General features: G+C 48.9%; 1 protein-coding gene across 7 annotated transcripts; it reads right to left on the minus strand.

Moving 5' to 3' along the window:
• Positions 1-5,741: 5,741 nt before the first annotated feature.
• MAVS (mitochondrial antiviral signaling protein) lies at positions 5,742-27,135 on the minus strand. 7 transcript variants are annotated; one of them, XM_077872346.1, is made up of 8 exons: positions 21,664-21,737; positions 19,251-19,320; positions 18,257-18,443; positions 16,702-16,876; positions 15,356-15,528; positions 14,540-14,693; positions 12,167-12,669; positions 5,742-11,283 (listed from the first exon to the last, which is right to left on the minus strand). In XM_077872346.1, exons 3-8 carry the CDS (start codon positions 18,371-18,373, stop codon positions 10,843-10,845), a joined length of 1,563 nt encoding a protein of 520 aa, XP_077728472.1. In that variant the 5' UTR covers positions 18,374-18,443; positions 19,251-19,320; positions 21,664-21,737; the 3' UTR covers positions 5,742-10,842. The 7 variants fall into 7 exon arrangements, with proteins under 7 accessions (XP_077728472.1, XP_077728474.1, XP_077728476.1 ...); XM_077872348.1 differs by lacking the exon at positions 21,664-21,737 and adding an exon at positions 20,953-21,406; XM_077872350.1 differs by lacking the exons at positions 19,251-19,320; positions 21,664-21,737 and adding an exon at positions 26,855-27,135.
• Positions 27,136-27,575: the final 440 nt, after the last annotated feature.

Genomic DNA, 27,575 nt, shown 5'->3' on the forward strand with positions numbered 1-27,575 from the left:
AAAGGCAACCTGTGAAATGGGAGAAGATATTTCCAAACAACATATCAGATAAAGGGCTAGTATCCAAAAATGTATAAAGAACTTTACAAACTCAACACCCAAGAAACAAATAATCCAATTTAAAAATGAACAGGAGGGGATCCCTGAGTGGCTCAGTGGTTTAGCACCTGCCTTTGGCCCAGGGCGTGATCCTGGAGTCCCGGGATCAAGTCCCGCATCGGGCTCCCTGCATGAAGCCTGCTTCTCCGTCTGCTTGTGTCTCTGCCTCTCTCTGTGTCTCTCATGAATAAATAAATTAAATCTTAAAGAAAAATAAAAATGAACAGGAGACATGAACAGACATTTCTCCAAAGAAGACCTACAAATGGCTAACAGACACATAAAAAATGCTCCACATTACTCATCATCAGGAAACAACAAACCAAAAGCACAATGAGATGCCACCTCACACCTGTTAGAATAGCTGAAGTTAATGACTCAGCAAACAACAGAAAGGAGAACCCTCTTACACTTTTGGTGGGAATGCAAACTGGTGCAGCTGCTGTGGAGAAGAGTATGGAGGGTCCTCAAAAAGTTAAAAATAGAACTACATAGGTTACATGGGGCACCTGGGTGGCTCAATCAGTTAAGTGTCTGCTTCCAGTTCAGGTCATTATGCTGGGATCCTGGGATTTAGCCCCCATAGGTTCCCTGCTCAGTGGGGAGCTTACTTCTCCCTCTCCCTTTACCCCCCGCCCCCTAGGTTGTGCTCTCCCTCTCCCTCTATCTCAAATAAATAAATAAATAAAGTCTTAAAAAAAAAAAAAAGAACTACACAGGGCACCTAGGGGGCTCAGTCAGTTAAGTATCTGACTCTTGATTTCCGCTCAGGTCATGATCACAGTGTTGTGGGATCAAGCCCCATGTCAGGCTTTGCCCTCAGCTCAGAGTCTGCTGGAGATGCTCTCTCTCCCTCCCCCTTCATCCCCCGCCCAGCCCCGTGCAATCAATCAATCAATCAATAAAATCTTTTTAAAAATAGGGATCCCTGGTGGCGCAGCGGTTTGGCGCCTGCCTTTGGCCCAGGGCGTGATCCTGGAGACCCTGGATCGAATCCCACATCGGGCTCCCGGTGCATGGAGCCTGCTTCTCCCTCTGCCTGTGTCTCTGCCTCTCTCTCTCTCTGTAACTATCATAAATAAATAAAAATTAAAAAAAAATCTTTTTAAAAATAGAATTACCTTACAACCCAGCAATTGCACTACTAGGTATTTATCCAAAGGATACAAAAATACTGATTCAAAGGGATACATGTAACCCAAAGTCTATAGCAGCACTATTAACAATCGCCAAATCGCCTATATATATATATATATATATATATATATATATATATATATATATATATATATATATAGGAACATTACTCAGCCATCAAAAAGAATGAAATTTTGCCATTTGCAACAACATGGATGGAACTAGAGGTTATTATGCTAAGTGAAATAAGTCAGTCAGAGAAAGAAAAGTATATGATTTACCTCACATGTAGAAACAAAACAGGTGAACATAGAAGAGAAGGAAAAATAAAAACAGAGGGAGACAAATCATAAGAGACTGTTAACTACAGAGAATAAACTGAGGGTTGCTGGAGGGAGGTGGGTGGGGGATGGGCTAGATGGGTGACAGAGGGCACTTGGGATGAGCACTGGGTGTTGTATGTAAGTGATAAATCACTAAATTCTATTCCTGAAACCAATACTACACGATCTGTTAACTAGCCTGAATTTAAATAAAATCTTCAAAGAAAAAAAAGTCTCCTCAGGAATGCAGTGATTCAATGAGTCAGCACTCACCTTTAACAAGATCTTTAGAGGAGTGGTATCTAAACAAGTTTGAGAAACTCTGGCCTAATAATTCTGTTTGGTTTGGAGTTTTACTCTTTTTTTTTTACAGCAAGCACATTTTCATGTATTATCTGTATGTAAAATTGAAAGATGTTTTGGGATGCCTGGGTGGCTCTGTGGTTGAGCATCTACCTTTGGCTCAGGGTGTGATTCCGAGGTTCTGGGATCAAGTCCCACATTGGGCTCCCCACAAGGCGCCTGCTTTTCCCTCTGCCTATGTCTCTGCCTCTCTCTCTCTCTGTCTCGTGAATAAATAAATAAAATTTAAAAAAAAAAGATGTTTTAAAGAGACTAGATTAGGGGTGCCTGGCTGGCTCAGTTGGAAGAGCATACAATGCTTGATCTCAGGGCCATGAGTTTGAACCCTATGTGGGGTGTAGAGGTTACTTAAATAAATAGAAACCTTTAAAATAAGATAGACAATCGATCGACCAATCGATAGATGATAGATAGATGATAGATAGATAGATAGATAGATAGATAGATGATACATAAACAGACTAAATTATAAAGAAGGTGAAAATTCAAGGAGTATTGACCACTGCTGGACTGGGTGGGAAGGAGTCCCCTGAGCCAGACCAGCAAGTAACAGGGTGCCACACACCCTGAGAGCTGAGGTACAGGTCTCTGAATAGAAAACTCCTGACATGAAGGCAGGAGAGAAAAGGAGGAGAGGTCCTAGATGAGCCCCCTAGATTGAAAGTTCTGTACTGCAGTAGCCTCACTACAAGCAGACATCTGGCCATAGTAGACCCTCATAATTGCAAGTTGAATGAAGAAAATATCCAAGGATCTAAAGTTCTAGAAGCCATAACAGCAGAATGACTGCAAATAAAAGTAGGAAAAGAAGTCATTCTTGCAACAATTACCAGTTTCTCTCTCCCCATTCCTTTGGACAGGCCTCCTACAAGAACCAATTTCCAGCTGCATGTGATAATGGAAGGGTTTTGCTTTCTTCTTATGTTAAATACAAGTGAATTGATTAAATAGAAGACAGTGTCTGATTGCTAGGAAATCAGTGACTCAGATGGCATGGAACGGAACCCTGGGAGTGAGAAAGAGAAAGCAGAAGGGGGAGGAAGTCCATGCAGCCATCCACGCCAAGGACACTCAAGGGCTGATGGGACCAAGCCTTGGAGGAAGAAGGATTCGATATCACTGGGTCCAGCCTCACTATTTCTGGGCCCACAAGGATAAGGGATGCCAGGAGTTGGCTGTGGACCCAGAACTAGAACCCAGGGCCTCCTCCCCTTCTTCACCTTCCCCTCACCCCCTGCTTTCTCTGCCCACCTCCACCCTTCTTGCCGCGATCCCTACCTCCTTTCTGAGTACACTTTCCATTATGGACATTTAACTTCAATAAAAGTTGTATATGGTGGGGGTGGGCACTGTGGGTGCTGTCTTTGTTTATATATATATATATAAAACATTGAGTACGTAGAAGAAAGACATTCAGTACAGACTTTTATTTTTTTAAGATTTTATTTATTTATTTATTCGAGACACAGAGGCAGAGAGACAAGCAGGCTCCATGCAGCTAGCCTGACATGGGACTTGATCCTGGGTCCCCCTGGGCTGAAGGCAGTGCTAAACTGCTGAGCCACCCGGGCTACCTCAGTACAGGCTTTTAAAATACAAGCAAGGAAATGGGAATTTACCCTGCAGAGTTTGAGGCAAGCTGTGGGAACTTAGGAAGCCTAATATAAATGAGAGGGATCTAACTAAAGAAGGCTTCCAATAACAGCTAGGCTTGAAGCCAGGCCTTAAAGAAAAAGACCCTTGGTGGGTGTAGCAGCTCAGCAGTGACTTTGGGCAGAGCACTCTAACTGCAGGACTCACCCTCACAGACAGGCCCCCAGGTTCTGGGGAGGGATGGGGAGCTGGAGGAAATATGTATGTGCCCACTTAGCTGCCATCCCAGCAGGGGAGCCCCCTCTCAGTGTCCATGCTCTTCTCTCTGAGAGACTGAATATACAAAAGGACAGTGGTCAAACCATATATGACATTAGAACTCGGACCCCAAACCTCTGCAGCAACCAGCCTGGAAAGCCAAACCACTGTAGCAGTAAGTGGGCCCGGAACAACCAGGACTCAGTGTTTGCCAGCTTCTTCCCAGTCCCCACCACTCCGTCTCTACCAACTCAGGACCAACCAGAGAAACCAAATATGCTCCCCAACCAATCCCAGAGGTGCCCCTTCTATTAGCCAGTCGCCAGTGTCCGGGGCAAACAACCTCCAATCATAACACATCTGGAGCCTCCCTTTCTTTCCCAGTTTAACACTTACCCCCTCCCTGCCTCTGAATCCCTTCTGGCCAAATGCAAGTGATGGTGGATGACTCTTCTGCAAGCTCTGAATGAACAGCCTGTTTGTTCTCATTTGGGGGATCTTGATTTATTTCTGTATCTCCAACAGGGAGTCTGGACACAAATGGAACATACTCAGGAATCATATTCTACCTCCAGATCAGGAGGCAGAGCCACCTGCCAGAATGTCTCTTCCTGGCTCTATCCCTCCCAAAGGCAACTGGTCTCTCAATGCCATGGACCATTTTTGCTTATTTCTTATTTTTTATGGGAATAGAATCCTATAGTGAGGGCTTTTTGTGTGTGTACTGACTTCTCTGGCTCAACATCAGGTCCGTGATATTTATCCATGTTGTGTAGAGCAATATGTTCATTCGTACTCATTGCTCTATCCTGGTATTCTACTTTGTGACTTCACCACAGCTTATATAGCCACTCTACCTTGGAGAGCCCTTTGGGCTGATACCAGTTTGGGGCTATTATAAACAGTGCGATTAGAAACAGTCTTGCACTAAAAAAAAAAAAAAAAAAAAAAAAAAGACAAGAGAAACATTTTTTTAAAAATATTTTTTTATTGGGGTTCAATTTGCCAACATATAGAGTAACACCCAGTGCTCATCCCACCAAGTGCCCCCCTCAGTGCCCATCACCCAGTCAACCCAACCCCCCGCCCAACCTCCCTTTCCACTCCCCCTTGTTTGTTTCCCAGAGTTAGGTGTCTCTCATGTTTTGTCACCCTCACTGATATTTTCACTCCTTTAAGAGAAACATTCTTGCACATATCTTGGTAGACATAAACTCTTGTCACTATTGTGTTCATACCCAACAGCAGAATTGCTACATCCTAAGTTATGCATATGATCAATATCAGCAGGATAAAAAAAATATATCAGCAGGATACTGCCAATTTGCCAACAGTTTTACCAACTTCTCTTCCCCTAAATGTCTATAAAAGTTTCAGCTGTTCTGTTTCCAACACTTGATCTTGTCAGAAACTTTCACTGTAGCCTTTCTGGTTGGGTATGTTTGTAAATTTATACTTTGTAGTCTTCTTATTCCCTATAGGCTCCAAGTGGTACTGTTTCCTGGATTTAGTTGTAGTAATTATTAATATTAAGGAACCAATCAATACAACACCCCACCCTTGCTTTAGGAACACTCCTTTAGACGACCTACTATTGTGTTGGTAACAAAGTAATGGAAGGGGGCCCTTAGAGTGAGGTCTTTGCTTTGTTATTGTATCTCTAATGCCTTTCCCAATACTCTGCACAGAGTAGGTACAAAATATTGTATAAATACGTGAAGGTATGATATGAAAGCCTATTTATCTACACCCCACTTTGTGAGTCATTTCCAACCAGTGGAGGATAGGCAAGGGTCTACCTCATTTTAGGCCTTAGACCTGGTGCTGGAGAATCCTTTACATTTTTAATTATTATTTTTTCTATTTTTAAGTAATCTCTACATCCAACGTGGGGCTCGTAACCATAACCCCGAGATCAAGAGCTGCACTCTCCATTGACTGAGCCAACCAGGCACCCCCTGGAGAACCTTTTTTTTTTTTTTTAAGATTTTATTTATTCATGGGAGACACAGAGAGAGAGAGAGGCAGAGACACAGGCAGAGGGAGAAGCAGGCTTCATGCAGGGAGCCTGACGTGGGACTCGATCCCGGGACTCCAGGATCAGGCCCTGGGCCGAAGGCAGGTGCCAAACCGCTGAGCTACCCAAGGATTCCCTGGAGAACCCTTTAATAAACATTTGCTACACCAAACTGGCTTCCTGAGGCCTGGCATTTTGGCTTGTGCCACCCTGCTTGATCTCACACACCCTCAGGCCATCAAGCCTAGGCCCACACATGATGATTATAGTCCTATTGTGAGACTATTAGGTATAATATTGTACATTATTACACTACTCCAACATCAGGCAGATCTTGGCACAGTGTGCAGGAGAGTGTTGGTGTGAAATCTCACTTTAAATGGGGTCGCCGGGGGCACCTGGGTGGCTCATCAGTTGAGCGTCTACTTCGGCTCAGGTCGTGAGCCCAGGGTCCTGGGATCGAAACCCTTGTCAGGCTCCTGCTTATTGGAGAGCCTGCTTCTCCCTCTCCCTCTCCCTGCCATTCTGCCTGCTTGTGCTCTGTCAAATAAATAAATAAAATCCTAAAAAAAATAAAATAAAAGTTAATGGGGTTCCCAGCTCCAGACATGCAATCAGCTGCAGGTCACGAGCAAGCATAGAAAACATCTAGGTCTGGGGCTCAGCAATCAGAACTTTCCTTTGCATTGTCTCCTCTGGTCCTTGCTCCCTCCTGGTCTTGCAGACTAGCTCTACATTGGGTCATAATGGTGCCCCTCACACAGGGTTGAGGACTGAGCAGGTTAATCTGCGTATGGCGCTTAGCCCAGCACCTGGCGCCCAGCAAGGTATGGGGTCAGCAGCAGCCCTGTGTATCCCTTTTGTTGTCACCCGCAGCTGCAGGCATGTGGAATGCTGGGGGACCATGTCCAACACCAGGTGATGTTGAGAGGTGGAGAGGTGCTACACATCTCATCAAAAAATAATAACACCCCACAGAAAGGTGGGGGGAGGGGAGGACATGTGATTTTCATCCATGGAGAGTAATCACTTCAGCACAGATTAGACGGGGAATGCCGAACACTGCTTTCCCTGGCGGGGCGGGGGGGGGGGGTGAGAGCAATTCATGGAAAGCAAGTGACCTCAAGGCCTGAATGACTCCATCCTAAGAGATTCCTGTAAGAGCAAGAGACGTGCAATGGAATTTGAATCTGGCCCAGATGGGTAATTTCTGCCCATCAGAACTGGAGGAGGCCCCTGGTGCAACAGGTAAGCTGCCACTGGACACACCCACATGTCGCCTCTGTGGGACAGGAGCAGTAGCCAGACCCCTTAAGGAGCTTGTCAGTGGAGGCACCCCCTTCGGTCTCCTCTAATACAGGGACTCAATGCTCTCACTCTTTGAACTGGTTCAAATGGGATGTCACCCATTTGTCACAGAGGCCAAGAAACTAAGAAGGGAATGCCTAATGCTGCCTTGGGAGGAAATAGGCCTTTATCAAAAAATTCTCCTGATCAAGCATGCCCCTTGGCTGTCTGAAACCCTCAGTCTCTGAGTTACAAAAGGAACCTGAACAGAAAGGGAACTGGGGCAGCCCAGGTGGCTCAGTGGTTTAGCGCCGCCTTCAGCCCAGGGCCCGATCCTGGAGACCCGGGATCAAGTCCCACATCGGGCTCCCTGCATGAAGCCTGCTTCTCCCTCTGCCTGTGTCTCTGCGCCTCTCTCTCTCTCTCTGTGTGTGTGTGTGTATGTGTATCTCATGAATAAGTGAATAAAATCTTAAAAAAAAAAAAAAAGAAGAACTGGGCAGGGGTGAACAAGACTGGCCATGAGGACATCATTATTGAAGCTGGGTGATGGGCACATGGGGAGGTTTCATCCTATTTCCTCTTATAGATATTTCTTAGATACGTTTCCTTATATTCTATTTTTATTTTTAAAATTTTATTTATGAGAGAGACAGAGAGAGAGGCAGAGACAAAGGCAGAGGGAGACGCAGGCTCCCCGTGGGAAGCCCAATGTGGAACTCGATCCCAGGACTCCGGGATTCTGACCTGAGCCAAAGGCTCAACCACTGAGTCACCCAGGTGTCCTCTATTTTTCTATTTGAAAGTTTTCCAAAATAAACATTTCTTGAGGGCAGCCCTGGTGGCTCAGCAGTTTGGTGCTGCCTTGGGTCCAGGGCCTGATCCTGGGGACCCGGGATCGAGTCCCGCGTGGGGCTCCCAGCATGGAGCCTGCTTCTCCCTCCACCTGTGTCTCTGCCTCTCTCTCTCTCTCTCTCTCTATCATAAATAAATGGATAAATCTTAAAAAAATTTTTTTTCTTTAAGAAAGCTGTGAATAATCTAAAGCCCAGCAGGGTGAGGAATGTCTTCTTGATCTCTGACCAGAAATTTCCCCTAAATCCAATTACTCTGAGCACATATAGCAAGGAAAATAAGGTGAGGGTATAGCATTGTTCTGGTTCAGTAGAGTCAGTAAACGAGGTCTGTGTTTTCCAGGGGAGAGAAGCTATGGTGGCTCTTGGGTTTTGAGGGAAATATTTCAGCAGGAGAGAGAAGGTAGAGAGGGATTGATAAGCATACTTTGACTGCTGGTGAGTCTGCTCCAAGCGATTGGGATAGCACTAGGCCTCTGGCCCGACCCCAGCCTTTACACTGAAGTGAAGTGTGTTCTCCCAAATCTCCAAGGATAGGGGGCTGGGTCTGACACTGGGGGTAGAGGTTCTCTCTCCCTTCCTGGCCTCCACATGGTCCAGGCCATGGTAATGAGGGTAACCTGTCTGTGTCACCCTCCTACACACACCCTCCTGCAGCTGAAAGCCACACTCCAAATCCGGGATTCCTGGGATCTGACACATCTTATGGACTACCCCAAGCCCTCTCCTGGCCACAGGCCTCATTACGCTGGCCAATTCCCAATTCTGCCTGAAATTGGAATTTTAGAGGCCTTCAGTTTTCCACAGCCAAAATAGGAATGCTGTTCCATGTAAGCCAGATAAGGGCTTCTGGGAAGTATCATTTGAATAGTGCCTGGTAGATCCCTGAATGACTCCCACACACCTTACCTAAAGGGGTCTCCCATACGGCTGGTAATTGTGCTTCAAATTCCACTAGCAAGGGTTACCTGGGTGGCTCAGTGGTTGAGCATCTGCCTTTGGCTCAGGTCATGATCCCAAAGTCCTGAGATCAAGTCCTGCATCGGGCTCCCTATGGGAACCCTGCTTTTCCCTCTGCCTATGTCTCTGCCTCTCTCTCTGTCTCTCATGAATAAATAAAATTTTAAAAAAGACAAGAAATTCCACCATCATAGCAGCATCTTTTGGGACTACACATTGCTTTCTTGAGATACTCTTTTTCCAAAGCTATCCTGGGAGAGCAACACATTAAAACTAGAACCTGGGCATGAATTGTTTACTGACCGGGTATCTGAGAGTGAGGGAGATCACAGAGGTCTAAGAGCAAGGGTGATGGCAAGTGTTGCAGACAGCTTGGGTAGAGACTCTCAGGGTGTAGGCTGTTGGGTTCGGAGTGAGGGTTGAAAAGTTTACAGGGAGAGGTCATTAAAAGTAGAGGTCACTGAGCACCCTAAGGCAGTACAAAGAAAGGCTGTAGTAGCCAAAGCAGGGTATAGAGCCTACCAGCTGACAGTTTGGGGGTGCACCGCTACCATCCCCAGGATCTCTCCAGGGAGCTAGTCTTTGCCTCTTGCAGAGCACAGGAATGGAAGCAGCTCCTGGGGCTCTGGTGCCTGCTTCTTGTCCAGAGATGGCTGCCTCAAAAACTCCATGAAGATATTCCCCAATCTATCTGGCTGCTCGGGGCCAACCCTCCCCCTACCCCAGTAGACATGCCTCACTCCCCTCTCCCAGAGCTGCCTCCTAAGGTGTAACCAAGTGCTGCAGCCCCTCCACATTTGTAACAACACGTATCCAATCCTTAATAAGTGCCAGGGACCATTTTAAGATTGATGTAGATAAACTCATTTAATACACTAGATCTATCTTTATATACCTATAAAATTTTACTATTCATCTCCATTTTACAGCTGAGGAAACAGAGGCACAGAGAGGTTAATCAAAGGCACAGAGTGACAAAACAGAGTGAGTGAAAGTCAGAGTGGGGTGCAGCCCTGGGCCACCCGACACTGCAGAGTAGCACCCTTACCCACCAGGCACTCTGCCTCTTATAACCCTCAAGTCTACCAGGCAGGGCAGGGGACAGGGGGCAGCTGTCAGTGTTTACCTACTCTGAGTCAGGCATTTGACAAACACTCATATGCTTCAATCTCAGAAGAACCAAGTGGAGATGAGCCATGATACTCACTGTCCATGTGGGGAAGCAAGACCAGAGAAGTCTGATCATCTGCCAAGGCCATACAGCCCAGGAAAGGGTGGGCCTGAAATCCAAACCACCCAACAGGCTTCTCCTCCCCAAATCTTCCTCTCCTGACCCCACCAAGCTCAAGAACATGGAGACCAGAAGGGAGGGAAAAGGAAGGGGGGTGAGGCGGCTGGAGAAAGACTTCAGAGGCAGGCCTTAGTCTAGCAGCTGCCTTATGTTCCCCAGGGGTCCAGGAGAACCTCTGGACCTCCACCACTTCTTGGGGGACCTCAAGCAGCCATGTCCCTGGAGATAGACCATCCTGATGATCCTACAGTAATGGCTGAGCTTTTGGGGTCTGGAGGAAGGTCCCATGGGGTCCCTCACCCTGCATATCTGGCTAGCCACCGGATGCCAGGGCAGGATGGGGGACACTGCTGATGTTGCTGCACAATCCAGCAGCATCTCCTGATCTGTGGACTTGGGCAAGTGGGTATACAGCCTAGATGGGGGTACCTCACTTCCTCCAGAGAATAAAGGTGACAATCCAGATTGCAGGATAGGCAAGGTCTGGAGCACAGGGGGAGGGCATGAGCTGGGACAGAAATCTGGCCTGAGGCTCCCCTCTGACCCCTGGCTCTGCCAGCCCCACAAAGGGGACAAGGCAGGAAGACAGCACAATCCTTGATGTGGCTAAACATCCCAGGGGGAAGGGAGCTGATCCATGGCAGGGAGGGCCCAGGGGCTTCACTGGAGCAGGCGCCGCCTATATAGCACAGCCAGGAGCATGGCCAGAAACACCCCTGTGGTGGCTACCCCAAGCCACGGAGCCCAGGAGCTGGCCTGGACGGGCTCCTCCTCAACTGTGGGCTGTGGAGTGGCACGTGGCCCAGGATTATGCTCCAGTAGGTCAGCGCTGGGATCCTGGACCACTTGGATCCTGATGGAATCCACCGACTGGTACTCATTCTCCTCTGGGGCATTGTCAGGCCCCGCGCCCAAGGACCTGCTGTAGCTGAGGGCCAGGTCCGCAGAACAGCCCGAGAATGGCTCACTGTCCACCTGGGAGGCCAGCCTGCCTGGCTTGCTCAGCTCCAACTCAGAGCCCCAGCCAGCAGAGCTACGGTCTAGGCCGGGCAAGCTGTCTCTGGTGGAAATGTCTGTGGGTACTGGAGCCGTTGCAGTCTCCTGGGAAAGAAAGGAGGGGCTAGAAGGGACTGGAGATGACTCCATTCCTGGCCAGAGTGTGAACTAGAATCTCAACCCTCTAATTTCCAGCCCATAGTCCAGTGAGGAAGCCACACCCTCTTGGAGACTCAACCCATTGATTCTGCAGGAGGGCAGTGGGGAAGGGGGGGCGGGGCCTGAGGCTCTGCAAAGGTATCAGTAGTGACTTCCTTCAAGGCACCCCTCTCCCTACTCCCCGGCCTGCCTGTGAGCTCACCCTCATGCCCTTCCCTGGGCCCTGGGTGGCTATGGCATCATCCTTCTGTGACATTTTGCCTAGGCTGAGGGCTATGGAGCAGCCACAGGGTCAGAGGCCTGGCCATGTGCCTGAAGGGTCCAACGGACTTGGTTCCTCTGTCAGACCGCAGCAGCAAGGCCTCAGGTGCAGGCCCAGAGGGGGCAGCTGTGGGGGGCTGGGTCAGTGTGGCTCCCTCAGGCTGCTTTAATCCAGCTTAAGACTGCTGTCTGTAAAGCCCTGGTCACAGAAGGGCAGACTGGATATCCTGGGGGCAAAAATCAAGGCACTGAGGCAGACAGGCCACCCTGCTCTACCCATCACTGTTCCGTCTGCCAAACAGCACTGCTGAGTTTAACCAGGAGCTGCAAGCTCTAAACAGGCCACCCAGCCCTCCTGAGGCAGCAGCACTTAAGAGCTCTAATGATTATTAGCATTCTAAAGGTGGTGGTGTGGTGTCTGGACAAGGCTAGATCTCAGCTCTCTCCCTACACCCTCAAGAAGAAGACATGGAACAGCCCAGGCTAGAGGCTGAATGGAGACTAGAAAGGGTCCAAGAACAGGGCTTGGGGAGAAAGCCTGGATCACTGCTAGAAGGGAGAGACTCACCCCTGAGGGTACGTTGCTGCTGATGCTGGGCACTGTGTTGGCAGGCCCCTTGCTGGGCACTGTGCTTGCGGACATCTTGTGGTCAGGCACCAGGCCAGCAGGCACTCTGGGGGGCACTGTGCCCGCACGTGTTGAGTTGATGGGCAGTTTGGACGGTGGTAGACTCGTAGTGGGCATTGTACCAGAGGGTTTTGAGCTGGCAGGCAACTTGGAAGGCGCCATCCTGTCAAATGTTGAGTGGGTAGGCACCTTGGAGGGTGCTGTGCTGGTGGTCAGTGCACCAGTGGACACCCCTGCCATGGTGGAGCAGATGGTGGCCTCACCATGGTCGCCAGCAACCCCTGCAGAGGCCGAGCCAGGGGAAGAGGAGGTAGTGCCGGTGGACAGAGCTAATGCTGAGGGTGCAGGCAAACGGCTGGCCCTGGGGATGGAGCGGCTCAGGGGTTTGAAGGAGACAGTTGGAGACACAGGCCCACGGGCTGACGTGAGGCCGGAGGCAGTGCCTACAGGTGGCAAAATAAAAGGGGAAACACAAACCACAGGACCGTTACCCTAAAATCACAGTCGCCCTGGGATCAGAAGGCTGAAGAAAAATCTCTATAGCCTAGCTCAAGTACCTACTGCATCCAGGCCTCCCAACCTCCCAGCCGTGGAGTCCCTCTGGTCATTGTACCCCAGGCCCAACGGTCCAACTACTGCAGGTGCACCTGTGGTCCTCTCTATCCTTAGTTCGGGACCTAAAACTGCATCTATTCTCTCATGAGAGTGAAATGATCCTTTCCCCTGACAGCATCTAGGAGTTTGCAGATCGTTAATTATCCTCCGCTCTTTCTTCTCCTGTCTGGAACACCCCCCCCCTTTCCTCCTGCGTCTACTCCCTAGCTTGGTACAATTTTGGATGCTCCCGCCTCTGCCACCTTCCCCTCCCCGACCAGCAGGAGCCATCCTGGACCAGGGCGAGGTGGCTCTAGTAGAAGAGTTCACAGTAGTCATATGGCACCAGAGGGCCCCCCAGCCCCAAGTATGTGCAAATCTCCCAGAAGGCCTAAGGACTCGAGGGAAAGGGGGCAGGAACAAAGCCAACCTTGAGAGGAGGGCCTGAACTAGGGCAAACAGGAGGGAGCAGAGGATGATGATTACCCATGGAACCTCTGAGAACACACATGTCAGGCTCTAACGCTGACAAAGGCCTGGAGTAATTCGGATGTACCACCTCACTGCCCCCAAAACCTAACACCACAGAATCTTTCAGGACCCATGTCCATGCATGTCCTGATATCTAAGTGCCCTCTGCCTCCCTGGTCCACTTCAGTCCCCTGAAGCTCCCATTTCCTGAAAGGTGTTCTACTGCAAGCTGACACTGAACAGCATAAATGGGTGCTTGGGAAAGGTTTTTGGAGTGACATGGGCATAGGGCGCTAAGATGGCTTCTCTGAGCCTTTAACTGTTCCCGTGCCTTGTGGCTATCCCAGGGACACCAAAGGCAGGGAAGACCATAGTGCTCCACAGAACACAGTTTAGGAAATAACGATGCAGAGACATGCCAGCCTGAGAGGTCAGAGTGGACAGCTCTATATTCCCAAGGTGGGGGTGCAAAGATCTAGTGTGGGGGTCCGGGCCCTCACCTGATGAAAATAATACTTCCTCTGGGGGCTGAGAGGCTTTAGTGGTTCACTGGCAGCTAGAGCCCCTCTTGGGGCAGGGCAGTGCCTAAGGGTTCCCCTGCCAGGAGATGGCCCCGGCCTTCTGCACCATCCTACAGGTCCTGGAGAACCCCTGCAGTGTCAGTCCCCTTGGAAGAGTCCCTAATCCTTTTCCTCTAGCTATATCCACACCTTCTGCAATGTGGGATGGGGTCTGGCACCCTACTCCTTGACTCTGCTAGCCTCGTGCTTTGCTCTGGCCCACAGAATAAGGTAGGAGGAAAGCTGTCAGTTCTGAGCCTTTGTCCCAGGAGCCTGCTCTCTCAGAATTCTGCTCAGCTGCAATGAAAGAGACTTATCTGGTGAAGGATGAGGACTCACTGAAGCAAACCAAGGGGCCCCAGCCAAAAGGCTTACGCAGAGTGTGCATGTGAGCCAGTGTGTACACAAGAGGGAATTTAGCCAAGATCTGAAGAACTACTCTGAGCCAGCCCAAATTGCTGACCCACAGAATCAGGAGGGAAATAGTCCTATCTTAAGCTACTAGATGCTGGAATGGTTTGCGACATGCAAAATACTGATATGCCCTCTAAGGATTCGGGTTGCTCCCTGAGGTATATCCTCTTTATTCCCACCCTTGCCTCCTGTCCATGGAAGCCAGAGGGGCAACTCTAGTCTTCACCCTCACTGGGAGGTCAGAGAGGCCTGTAACTCCAGATTCCACACATACCTGCTATATGGGCACCGCCCAGCCCTGTATCCTGCTCCTGATGCCCACTGGCAGTCAGAGGGTTGACAGCTGCCATGTCAGAGGAGGGCTCCCGGGGGCCAGCTGGCCTTCTCACAGCCCCAGAATGGGGCATCTGGGGGACTTTCTTTGAACTCTGCAAGAGGGAAAATAGAAATGAGGCAGTTGCTTCTCCCAGAAATGGGCATCTCCCACAGGCCTCAGCCCGTGCCAAAAAGCACAGAAACCAAGGAAGCCCCTGGCCCTGGCTTTGGTCCTTGACAGACCCTCTGCCTACAGAAACCTACCTCATAGAAAACACAAACCATCCCATGGGGAGACTCTATTCATCTGCCTGCCCCGTAAAAGGTCTCCCTCTCTGAGGCTGCTGCACAGACCCCTTTCTTGGACTTCAAGTCCATGGTCTGGTGTTTCCTGGACACACCCCATTGTCCGCTTATCACATCCAGATAGAATCAGTCATTTTCCCCCTGAATTTGACTTTGCTGGCAATGATAACTCCATCCATCCCCTTACTTCCAGCTTTCCCAGTATCCCTCCACTCATGGTTCCCCGGTCCCTCAATCTAGTTCAACATCTCATCACATGAACCAGTGCAAAGACCTCAAAACTGTGACCTCACAGCAGGTTGATAAGAGGGTTGGGGGCTGCCACAGGGTGAAGCCCTGGTCAGCAGTCTGAAAGCCAATTTGGAGCATATCTCCATTGAGGAAGCCCTGAGGTTCTGAGCAGAGATTAGGCATGATTTGTGATGGAGACACAAAAGCAGGGGGCCCAAAGTAGACTGTGAGGACGCACCTCTTCCAGGGACTCTGGTAGCTGGGTGTCCTGGACAGGCAAGGGGAAACTTGGCTCCTCCTCTCTGTAGCCGTTGGTGGGTGTACTGGGGGCCACAGCAGGTGCAGGGGGCCCTGGAACCTCAGCAGGAACTAACTGTGGCTCCGCTGGGGCTGGGGGGTGGTTTGAGACCCCTGGGGGACAAAGATATAGTGATGTCAAGGGGACACTAGGAATGCTCCCAGTGACAGGAGAGGCCTAGGTGTTCCTGGCCCCCTGGATTGATAACTCTCAGCCCCCTGAAGCTCCCAAAGCTGTCCTGATGTGGGATGTACTTAGAAGAGACAAGATTAACTGAGTGGGAGACAGTAGCAGGAAGGAGAAAGAAGGGAAGGAGGGAGGGAGGGAGAATAACAAGGAGGTAGAAGGGATAGGGCGAGCACATGGGGCACCTCACAAGCCTCTCACCACCTAGACTGGGTCAGCAGTTGCCATTTCTCTGTCCTCTGGCATTCTGGAACCCAGTGGCTCTCTCTTCCTCGTTGTGGATGGCTGTCACCACTAACTGACCCCTCAGAAAAAAAGAAAGGAAGGGAGGGAAGGAAAAAAGAAAGAAAGCCAACAGGAGACTATTATAAGGCTATAAATCTGAGCAGGGTCTCAGGAGCTGTCTCTAGTTTGAAACATAAGTAGGGCTGGCTTGAGTTTTCTTCCTGTTTTGACCCCTCAGATCTGTCCTCACCAGATCCCTCTGGGCACCTGGCCTGGCAGGGAGCATCGAGAGGGGGCTGAGGAGTAACACAGCTGGGGTGGAGGACCTAGAAAGCTCCAGGGTAAGCTAGGGGGAGAGGAAGAGATGAGGGAAAGAAAAGGAGGAATCTATGAGGGATAAAGAGGAGACAGTGAAGGGAGGGGAAGAGAAGAGAGGAGTGGAGAGAGGAAGGTAAACTGAGGGTGAGATAGGAGGAAGTGAGAAAGAGGTGGGAGGCAAGTGTCGTAGCCACATAAATTAGAGGAAGCCTCATTTGCTGAGCACATGGGACGTGTCCAGCCCCAGCTAAGCACTCAACACGCCATCCATCATCCCTTGGTATCCACCACAGTCCTACGATGTAGAAGTCTGGTCGTTAGTCCCATTTTACAGAGGAGAAGACTGAGGTTTAAGAGAAATTAAGGGACTTTGCCAAAGAGACATGGTTAGCAAGAGGCTAAGCTGGGATCTACACCCAGGTTTGTCTACTGCCCAGGCATGGTGGGAGGGAGGATGTCAGAGGGAGGCAGGAAGTACAGGGGGGAGGGGACAGGCTGAATGGAGGCCAGGGGAACAGACATGGGTTCCATGAGGAGGGCCAGGGCAGGAAGCTCACCGGACAGGTTGCTCTGGTAGACACGGGCCACTTCGTCAGCCAGACTAGCCAGCTCACAGACCCTCAGCGCCTTGATGAAGGATTCTACCCAGCCGGTCCGCCGCCGAAGGCTGTTAAAGAGCTCCCAGAGGGTGCCCTGGTTCCCCCAGAGCTGGTAAGAGGCCCGCAGTCGATCCTGGAAGACACAGCCAGCTGCCCTGCTCAAGCCAGGTGGCCCTGGCCCCTTTCCCACTCGGGAGAGGATAGCTGCAGAGGCTCCAAGTAGCCCCAAGAGCGAAGCAGCCATCTGAAACTAGGTCAGAGCCTAGGACAAGACCAGTGTTTGAGGCGGGTACCAGGAAATAAGCTCTTACTATGTGCCAGGCCCCACACTTGGGGCGCTGCAAGAATTATCTCATGTAATGCTATTGCCCCTACTCTACTGGTGAGGAAGCCGAAGTAAGTACTTCTTACTTAGCAGAAGTAAAGAGCCTACAGACAGATCCCAGTTAGTCTATCCCCAAAACCTATGGTTTGTTTATGCAGCCCCCAAGGCAAAAAGAAAGGGTTTGGATTAGCAGAGTAGGAAAGGGTGTAGAGGGAACAAAAGATAAAAGGGGGCAAAAGGGACAGTAAGAGAAAGCCAACCCTAATAATCAGGAGCATGGGGCCCTGGAAGATCCTGATAAGGAATCTCAGGGCGACAGGGGTTCTAGATCCACTGAAATCCCACATACAGATGAGCAACCAGACAGCAGAAATGAAAACCCACAGGAAACATTTACTGCAAAATGAGTCACAAGGCATCCCCACAAGCCCCCAGATACAAGGGAGGGGGCCGGACACCACCACCTCCCCCCATCAGCCACAGGCCTGCGGCGCCACCACCACCACAGCTTCGTGGTGGAAGCAGAGTGCTGGTGCCCTCTGGGAGCAGCTAAATCTAGGAGGCGGCCAGCTCCACTTCACTTGGGGCCACAGCAGAGCAGTCTGGCTCTCGTGAACTCTCGAAACAGAGCCCTGGGCTCCCTGTCAGGACAGGGTCCCCTGACAAGGAGAATGGAGTCAACACAGCACGAACAACGATAAGAAAGACAAAGTAAAGTCCCAATGGAAGCAGGAGATGGGACTGAGGCCCAGAAATCTCAGGCAGCCAGCACCCTATATTTTAGCACTACACCATATGGACACGAGAGGGAGCTCAGCCACGTCGCAAAGGCCAGCCTGAATCACACTTCATTCTCCGAGTTAGAGAAGCATCAAGGTCAAGAAGCAGGATGGAGTGCCCAAGTGGCTCAGTCGGTTAAGCAGTTAAGTGCCTGCCTTCAGCTCAGGCCATGATCCCAGGTTCTGGGATCACGCCCCACATCGGGCTTCCTGTGCGGGAAGAGGAAGTCTGCTTCTCCCTCTCCCTCTGCTCTCTATCTCAAATTTAAAAAAAAAAATCTTTAAAAAATTTAAAAAGAAAAGCAGGATGCAGATGACAGAGAAGGAAGGAGTTGGCCCTGGCTCTGGGCAAAGCTCTGGCGCCCCTGCCCCCCCCCCTCCCCGGGTCAGCTGTCACGCCCCTGCTCACCTGGTCGCTTGTTGTAAGGCAGGACAAGTAAGGGAGTATCTCCAGAACATGAATACGGCCAAAATTGCTGAAATGGTGGCGGATATACTCGTAAGTCTTGTCCTCAGCAAACGTCATCGCTGTCTAGGTTCTACAGTGACACAGAGGCTCTGGCCCATAAAAGGATGGACGGAGAGGGAAAAAAGGACTGAAAGAAAACACACCACATATGGCAACAGAGTTGGGAGTGGGGTTGGACAGAAGGCAATCACTTCTCTTTCTCAACTCTCTGCAATGTTTGCTTTTTTCTTTAATCAACCAATTTTATTACTGCCTGAGTCCCAGAGGCCCTCAATAAACCTACTTAAAAATGAAATTGATGACCAAAAGAAATCATATCCGGGAAAGAAAAAAAAAGAATCATATCCAAAAGAAAGAAAGAAATCAGATCCAGATCTAGGCCCCATTTCTGCCCGCCCTGCAGGTTGGTCAGTGTTGGGGAGGGTTCTGACTCCCTGCCATGGTCCCAAGGTCTGTATGTGTCCCTAGTCGCTGATAGCAAGAGGACTCCACCAAGGACTGCTGCTTCTTTGGGGTACACTAGAAAAAAGAGAAAAAAGCCCCAAAATAATAATAGGATCATCCTACTTTAAAGGTCAAGAAAATGAGGTACCAAGAAATTAAGGGGCTTGCTAGTTAGCAGAAGAGCAAAGATCAGAGGTCAGGTCCTTTCCAGAACATGACCGCAAGCCCACCATTAAAGCTTGCCACATACATGTTCTTAGGATAGGAGGCTAGTTCCACTCACCGTATGATCTAGGGCAAATTACCGGCTTTCTACAGTCTTCTCTTTACCCCTAAAATGACTCAGAGGGCTTGTTTTGACAATACAGTAGCTCAACTGCATAAGCTTGACATTTACAAGTGCCTCAATTACTAGCAATTGCTACTACTTGCTTAGGTAGGACTTACCACAATTTGCAATTATAGATGGGGTTGTCTGTGAGTTCCTTACCTGCCTCCCCCTCAGGGAGAGCTGCAGGGAATAAGAGGGACAAGATCTCTGCCATCATCCAATTTATATTCTATTGGGGTGGGACAGATAACAAATCAGTAAACACGTACATAAATAAGAATTCCAAATAGTAACCAAGTTATGAAGAAAATAAACCAGGGTTTTGAGACAGAATCCCTGGAGAAGGACGTGCTGCATGAACAGAGGTGGTCAGGTAAGTCTTTCTGAATTGGTGACATTTGAGCTGAGCCATTCTGAGCTGCAAGATCAGCATTTTGGGCGGAGGGCACAGCAATTTAAAAGTCCTAAGGTGGAAATGACCTTGGCATGTTTGAAGAACAGAAAGCAGGTCTGGGTGGTCCAGGTTTAGAAAGCTAAGGGGAGGGGAAGGGATCAAGGTCAAGGAGGTTCTGAAAAGTGGTGGCTCATGTGCAGTGTTGCAGGAAAGGACTCTGGGGGTTGTTATTTTTGCTTTGGGGGGTTTCTTGGAGTGAAATGGGAAGCCACTGGGGGTTCTGAGCAGAGAAGGGAGAGGATCTGACTTATGTTAAAGACCTCTCTGGTAGTTGTGAGGACCTGGATTGTACAGAGGCCAGGATGGAAGCAGGGAGACAATTGGGAGGCTGAAGCAGGGGGCCACAGGATGGGTATGGCCAGAATGCTGCCCATGGAGATGGTGAGAGGTGGCTGGATTCCTAGTGGGTCCTGGATGTGGGAAGTGAGGGAGAGAGAAGAATCAAGGATAACTCCTCAGGCACTAGGTAGATGGATGGTGCCATTTAGGCAGGCCAGAGAATCTGGTGGAGAAGCTGTGGTGCAGAGAGGATTCCAAAGCTCCATTTTGATCAGGTGATCATAGTGTCTCAAGTCTGAGACACTATGACATGTCCAAGTGGGTTTTCTGGGAAGAAAGGGGTCAGAAGAGGAGCCAGACTGGAGCAAAAATGTGGGTGTGTGGCTTGGGTGGGACTCTAGAAGATAATGTTGCAGAGCAGAGCTGGGGCCACCAGTCTGTCACCCATATGGGAAATGGGGCAGTAGTCCTGTCTGCTGGCCTCATAGCCTCATGTGGCATGCCTTGCTCTGTCAGCCACCAAGTGCTACATTATTGGTGTGGCAAGTGTCAATGACAGAAGTCAAGAGGTTCAAGAAGATGGGGCAGGGGTCCTCTGAGCGTTCAGGAGATGAGCAAAGAACTCTAAGGTGGCTAAATGACGCTTTTCTCCTTTCTTTCCATGGCATGTGGGGAGGGACAAGGATAGAGTCAGGTGATACATTCTTCTGCATCTGAGCCGCAGCCCTAAGGACAAGAGTTTGGGGGGTATGGAAGTAGAACATGCTCCAACCAAAAAGGAAGGAAGCCCATATTTGTTCATATTTATTCATGATCTACTATAGGCAGGCACATTCTAATTTTCTTTCCTTTAGGAGAGGAGAAATGATGCTGGGTTGTACAAACAGACCAGTGGCCCTAACAGGATTTGAACCCAGGACTTGCTGTCTCATTGCAGTTCACCATACACCTTACAGAACATAGGGGCTGCTGCAACAAGTGAGACTCACAGCCCCAGAGGGACCAAGGCCACTGCCTGGGTGAGGGGAGTCCCCAGATGGGGGTGTGCCAGGGAGGCTGAAAGACGTAGTCCCTTCTCTTGTAGGAATAGTATGTAAATCATTCAGACAAGGCTGACTGCATGCTAACCTGCCCTGTTCGGCAGTCGCAGTTCTCAGATCGCTGACTGTCCTTCCAGAAGTTTTTAAGGCTCCACAGCGTGCACAGAACGTCGTTTTTTGGTTGTGTTTTTTTTTCCCCCAATGTTTTCCTAGCAGCTCCTTCCGGTCTCAGAGAAGGGCGGACTGACGCTGCGAGAAGTTCCTACCTTGAATGCCCCGGACGCGCTGAGTGCGTCCCGGAAAGAAATAACCACCCGGAGGAGAGAGGCGAGGCCTCACTGATTTGGCTCCAATTCCTGGAAGGAACCAGGCCCGCGGAGGGAGGGAGGGAGGCTGTTCTGGTCAGATGTCACCACCGAGAACTGTCAAGGCCCGGGGGAGGACGGCGGCCTCTAGGCGCGGCCGCAGCTCCGGGAGGTTAGGCCTCGCCCCAGGGTCACCCCCGGCCTGCGGGGCGCTGGAGGCACTCAGCAGCCAGCGCCTGTCTGCTCCCCCAACCTCCCCTCCCGCCCGAGCACACGACCCACGCCCCCCCGCCCCGCCCGGCGCTGCCGCGAAGCGCGGCGCCTCGGGACCGGCTCTAACCCAGCCCCGCGCAGCCAGTCCCGTCCCCGGACCCCCGTGCGCCCCGGTGGGCTCCGCGTCCCGCTCCGCTCTTGCCTCCGCTGACCACCGCTCCGAAAGCCATCGGCGCGCCCAGAGCCCAGGGGACCGACCGCGCCCGGGACGGCTAACTTACCTCGGTAGCCACTACCCGGCTACCCGCGGACCTCCGCAGACACCCCGGAACCCTCCCCTGCAGGAGGGGGCGCGGCAGAGAGGGGCGGGACCGCGAGGCCATTGGCCAGGCGGCGGGGGCGGGGCGTGGCGGCCAGCCTGAGCCACTGGGCCGCGGGGGTGGGCGCTTGGCAGTGGTTCGAGGGCCTGGACCCGCGGGACAGGCGCTCCGGGCAGACCTAGGCTCCTGCTGGGGCGCAGAGGATCAGATTATTTTCTTTGTTTGTCCAGAACAAACTTCCAGGGGAAATACAGAATCTGGCTAGAAGTCAAGTGGATGACCGACCTCGGAGTCAGTGCTCGGCTGGGTCCCCATGCTTCCTACGCCAAGCAATCACTCCTCCTGAGTAATTTGAGGGGGGAGGGTCTTTATGGCATTTGTACCGGGGCACCCAGGGCCTGGCATAAAGTTAGTGCCCAATAAATATCGAGTGATACGCAAAGTGCACAGGAAGCGACACCAATGCTGGGCCTGAGGAAGCAGGATCACAGTGCGAGGAGGCTGGGTAGGTGAGAGCAGGGCAGGGGCGCCAAGTTCGGGCTGCCCAGACTGCTGGCTGTGGGTCTTGAGTGCTGTGTGGGAAAGGCTTCTCTGCCCAAGGGTCTGGACCAGGTACCTCCCCACAGCGCCTGCCAGCTGCCTGGCCCTTCCTCTGTTTGGGGCTGAGGCCAGCAATTACTGAGCCTCCCACTGTGTTACAGGTACAGGCTTAAAGTCTTATACCTTAGAAGCCACTAAATACTCAATCACCAGGTAGAGGTTTATTTTTCCTGGTTTTAAGAAATATTAAAAGATTCAGGGGTGTCTGGGTGGCTCAGTCAGTTGAGGGTCTGCCTTTGGCTGGGGTCATGATCTCAGGGTCCTAGGGTCAAACCCGCATCTGGCTCCCTCCTCATCGGAGAGCTTGCTTCTCTCTCTCGCTCTGCTGCTCCCCCTGCTTGTGCTCTCTCTCTGTCAAATAAATGAATAGAATCTTAAAAAATAAATAAATAAAAGATTCAGAAAATGGCAGTTCTTAAGTGAAACCTATGCCAAGCCTATCACCCAGCCACCACTCCTAGGTGTGTGTCACATGCACAATAGCTAATATTCATAGTGGCTTTGTTCACAATAGGCAAACTCTGAGAACGACCCAAAGGTCCATCAGCAGAATAAAGAGATAAACTGTGGTGTGGTCACATTGTGGAATAGTATGCAGCAGTGAAAAAGAGCAAACAATTCATATACACAGCATGGATGAGTCTCCCCCAGATAAATGGGCACCACTGCTAGCAGAGTCAAGTACAAAAAGTACATGCTGTCTGTTTCCCCAGTTGCAAGGTAAGGCAAGTTTGAAAAACAGGCAAAACTCATCTACATAAAGAAAAATCATTCACTGTTGACTTCTGGGTTGGGGTACAGGGGAACTTTTGCAGGGAATGGAAATGTTCTATATCTTGATGTGAGCAGTGGGCACATGGGCTTGTGCATATGTAAAAATGCATCAGCTGTACACTTAAGATTGTTATACTTTACCCTGCAACTTAAAAATGAAAGAGAGACTGGGAACCTGGATGGCTCAGTCTAACTCTTGATCATGATCTCAGGGTCGGAAGATTGAGCCACTGCCTCAGGCTCTGCACTCAGTGGAGACTCTGCTGAAGATTCTCTCTCTCCCTCTCCCTTTGCCCCTCTCCCCCACACTGTTGTTTGTGCGTGCACGTGCTCTGTCAAATAAATAAAAATTTTTTAAAAAATCTAGTCTATAGCTGATATAAACCTTTAGGATGGCTATTATAAAACAAAATAACAAGTATTGGCAAGGATATGGAGAGACTGGAACCCTTGAACATTACTGGTGGGAATGTGAAATGGTGCAGTTGCTATGGAACAGTATGGCTATTTTATTGTGGTGTAACATACACATAACATAAAATTTACCAAAAAAAAAAAAAACCATAAAATTTACCATTCTAACCATTTTTAAGTGAACAGTTCTGTGGCATTAAGTACATTCACGTTGTTGTACAGCCATCACCACCATCCATTTCTAGAACTTTTTCATCTTCCCCAGTAAAACTGTCTACCAATTAAACACTCCACTCTCCATTGCACCCAGCTTCTAGAAGCTCCTATTCTACTTTCTGTCTCTGAGTTTGCCTATTCTAGATAGCTTATATAAATGGAATCATATATTTGTCATTTCATGACTGGCTTATTTCACTTAGCATAATGTCTTCAAAGTTCATCCATGTTAAAGTATATACTAGAATTTTCTTCCTTTTTAAGATTGAATAATATTCCATTATATGAGTAGACCATGTTTTGTTTATCCATTCATCCACTGCTTTTTACCTTTTGGCAGTTGTGAATAATACTGTTATAAACATGGGTATACAAAATCTGTTCACATCCCTGCTTTCATTTCTTTGGGTATGTATCTAGAAGTAGACTTCCTGGATTATATGGTAATTCTAATTTTAAATTTTAGAGGAAAGGGGTAGAGAGTTTCACTGGGGAAGATGAAAAAGTTCTGGAAATTGATGGTGGTGCTGTCTGCACAACAACGTGAATATACTTAATGCCAAGAACTGTACACTTAAAAATGGTCAGAATGATTAATTTTATGTTATGTATATATTACCACAATAAAAATTCTGGCCTACATAGTCTTCTTGCCACCTTTGTCTGGGACCCAAAGGAGGGCACATCATCCCATCTGTGGAATTCTTGCCAAAACTCATAATTTGAAGCCAATCATGGGGAAATTTCAAACCAACCCAAATGAAGGACATTCAACAGGCATCTAGTTCAATACAGTAGCCACTTTGCACAGTAGCCATTTCCCACAAATTAAAATAGCATGTAAAACAGTTCCTCAGCCCCACGAGCCACACTTCAGATGCTGTATTTATGTGGCTGCCATGTTGTACAGAAAATATATTGTGCATTTCTATCATTTTTTAAAAAGATTTTTATATATTAATTCACGAGAGACACTGAGAGAGAGAGGCAGAGACACAGGCAGAGGGAGAAGCAGACTCCATGCAGGAAGCCTGATGTGCGACTCGATCCTGGGATTCCGGGATCCCGCCCTGAACCAAAGGCAGACACAACCGCCAAGCTACACAGGTGTCCTGATGTGCATTTCTATCATTGCATAAAATTCTATTGGAGTTTTTTTTTAAAGTATACTGAACAGCATTGATATACAGAATAACTCCCAAAAAATGTCAAAGCCACCATGGAAAGACAAAGAAAGACTGAGGAACTATTCCTGATTAAACAAGAATAAAGAGAACTGAGAGCAATGTGAGATCCCAAATTGGACCATGAAATCTCTGGATGTTGGTGGGACAAATGAGGAAATCTGACCAAGGCTTTGGGTTAGTTAATAATACTCTATGTTAATTTTCTGGTTTTGATCATTGGGAAATGATTATGTAAGATGTAAACATTTTATTATTTTTGCAACTGGTTTGTAAGTCTAATTATTTCAAAATGAAAAGTTTTAAAGTAAAATACAAGATAAAATCATCTTTGGACAATATTGGCTATTTATATTAATTTGCCTTTCACTGTTGACTGCATTCCATTCTGTTTTATGAATAGAATTCATTTATTTTGGCTTCTTAAGTTTTTATTTAAATTCCAGTTAAGGGGGTACCTGGGTGGCTCAGTGGTTGAGTGTCTGTCTTTGGCTCAGGTTGTGATCCTGGAGTCCTGGGATTGAGTCCTGCATCAGGCTCCCTGCAGGGAACCTGCTTCTCCCTCTTGCCTATCTCTCTGCCTCTCTCTCATGAATAAATAAATAAAATCTTTTTTTAAAATGAATAAATAAATTCCAGTTAACATACAGTATAATATTAGTTTCAGGTGTACAATATAGTGCTCCACTTCCATCCCTCACCTCATGTTCATCATGACTAAGGAGAGACATCATGCTCTCCTTAATCCCCATCACCTACATCACCCATCCCCCACCCATCTCCCTTCCAGTAACCCTCAGTTTGTTCTCTATATTTAAGTCTATCAGATTTGTCTCCATGCATAGTTTAATTTTTTTTAAGATTTTATTTATTTATTCATGAGAGAAAGAGGCAGAGACACAGGCAGAGGGAGAAGCAGGCTCCATGCAGGGAAACTGATGTGGGACTCGATCTGGGGTCTCTAGGGTCACGCCCTGGGCTAAAGGTGCCGCTAAACCGCTGAGCCACCCGGGCTGCCCATCCATTTGTAGTTTATTGATCGCTGTCCATTTATTAGTGAAAGGTCAAGAGAGTGATCTATATCCCAGGCTGCAATCCCCTCCAGTGAGTGCCTTTGGAGCACTCCACTTTAAAGCTCATAACCAGGCCAGTGCCACAAGGCCCAAGTCGCCAGGCCAGTGCCACAAGGAGGGCTGTGTGGCTTATATGTGTTGATTCAGCAACCACCAGCTCACATTTCCCCCCAGAGAGCAGAGTCAGGCCCAAAGAATAGTGACAGAGGGCCCCAAAAAGGGAAATGTTCTCATGTCTGAGTCCCTTCAGGGAACTCTCCAAGACTGAAAAACAAAATATAAACCCTGCCTTTACAATCTTGTTTCAGATAGGTTTTTAAACTGTTATTATTTAAACTATTTTATTTCTCACACTGCTAATTTCATTACAAAAAATATATATATTCTCAGTGAAGCTGGAGAAAAGTTATATGCTAATATAGTTTAATATAGGGAAAACCAGAATTGCTTGATGAAGAAAACTAAAATCTGTACTCATAAGGCTACCACTCCAGAAAAACAGCGGGTGACACTCCAGTGTCTTCTCTTTCTTAAAAAAGATTTATTTATCAGAGAGAGAGAGTGAGAGATTGAGAGATGAGAGACCAATGTGGGGGGGGGAGGAATGGAAAGGGCAGAGAGAGAAAGAATCCCAAGCAGACTCCCTGCTGAGCACAGAGCCCACAGGGGTCTGGACCCCACCACCCTGAGATCACCACCAGAGCAGAAACCAAGAGTCATACGCTTAACCGACTGAGCCACCCAGGCACCCCACTCCAGTGTCTTTTCTTCTAGAATTTTCTTCCCTACGGTTCAGGGCCTCTGAGTCCTCTGGCTTCCAGGAGAGGACTAAACCAGCCTAAACCAGCTGCATGAGATCTTTGGACATAACAGGGTCTGGTATAAGCTCACCTTATCTCTCAGGGGTCTCAGGAGAAGAGGGCTTGGTCCATGTTACCTTGCAGGTCAGTCCCTGCTACAGGTGGCTCCTCCAAGGCTTAGTTAGCCCCTTTGATCAGCATGGCCTCTTCATCAGCCTCAGGGCATTGTGTTGCTGGTCATGTGTGACTCAGGAACTTCTGTCCTGCCCTTCCTTCCAGAAAATCACTGACATAAGTTGCTTGGCAACAGATATTTACCTGAGATTTGTAGGAAAACAAGTAAATGAGTGCATGGGCAGGATGTGGCTTCCAAGCTACCAGAGTTCCTAAAATTCACAGACCTCCCCCAATACAGGAGCCTTCCCCTGACCACATCCCTCCAAGGCCCCAGCTTCCTGCAACATTGCTGCTGCCCTGCTTGCTTTCAGCCCCTCTTGCTGTCTCATGTCCTAGGGCCCCACCCCTAGGATCTGGAGCCAGTGAAGAAGACAGAAATCACTGTAGTTATTTTGTGCATGAAAGGGCTTTGTTTCTAGAAGCATAATTCTGTGAAATGTATCAATCTTCAGTGTGCCACTTGATTAATCTTTACCTATGTAAATACCTGTGTAACCAGCACCTGAACCAAAATCTGGAATATTTCCATCTCTCCAGAAAGTTCCTTTGTACTCCTTTATCAATCTTAACCCTAACTCACTATTCTGACTCCACCATAGTTTTTGCCTGTTCTTGAATTTAATATAAACAAAATC

Source organism: Canis aureus, chromosome 26, assembly GCF_053574225.1.
Source record: "Canis aureus isolate CA01 chromosome 26, VMU_Caureus_v.1.0, whole genome shotgun sequence".
In the NCBI taxonomy this organism is placed as follows: domain Eukaryota; kingdom Metazoa; phylum Chordata; class Mammalia; order Carnivora; family Canidae; genus Canis; species Canis aureus.

What these genes read in the sequence shown, in the direction of transcription:
- MAVS (XM_077872350.1), bottom strand. Translation starts at nt 18,373, where the DNA reads ATGACGTTTGCTGAGGACAAGACTTACGAGTATATCCGCCACCATTTC. An exon ending in CTACCAGAGCAACCTGTCCG is followed by an intron (nt 15,529 to 16,701) that starts GTGAGCTTCCTG and finishes TTTGTCCCCCAG; the next exon opens with GGGTCTCAAACCACCCCCCA. An exon ending in GCAGCAACGTACCCTCAGGG is followed by an intron (nt 11,284 to 12,166) that starts GTGAGTCTCTCC and finishes TTTCTTTCCCAG; the next exon opens with GAGACTGCAACGGCTCCAGT.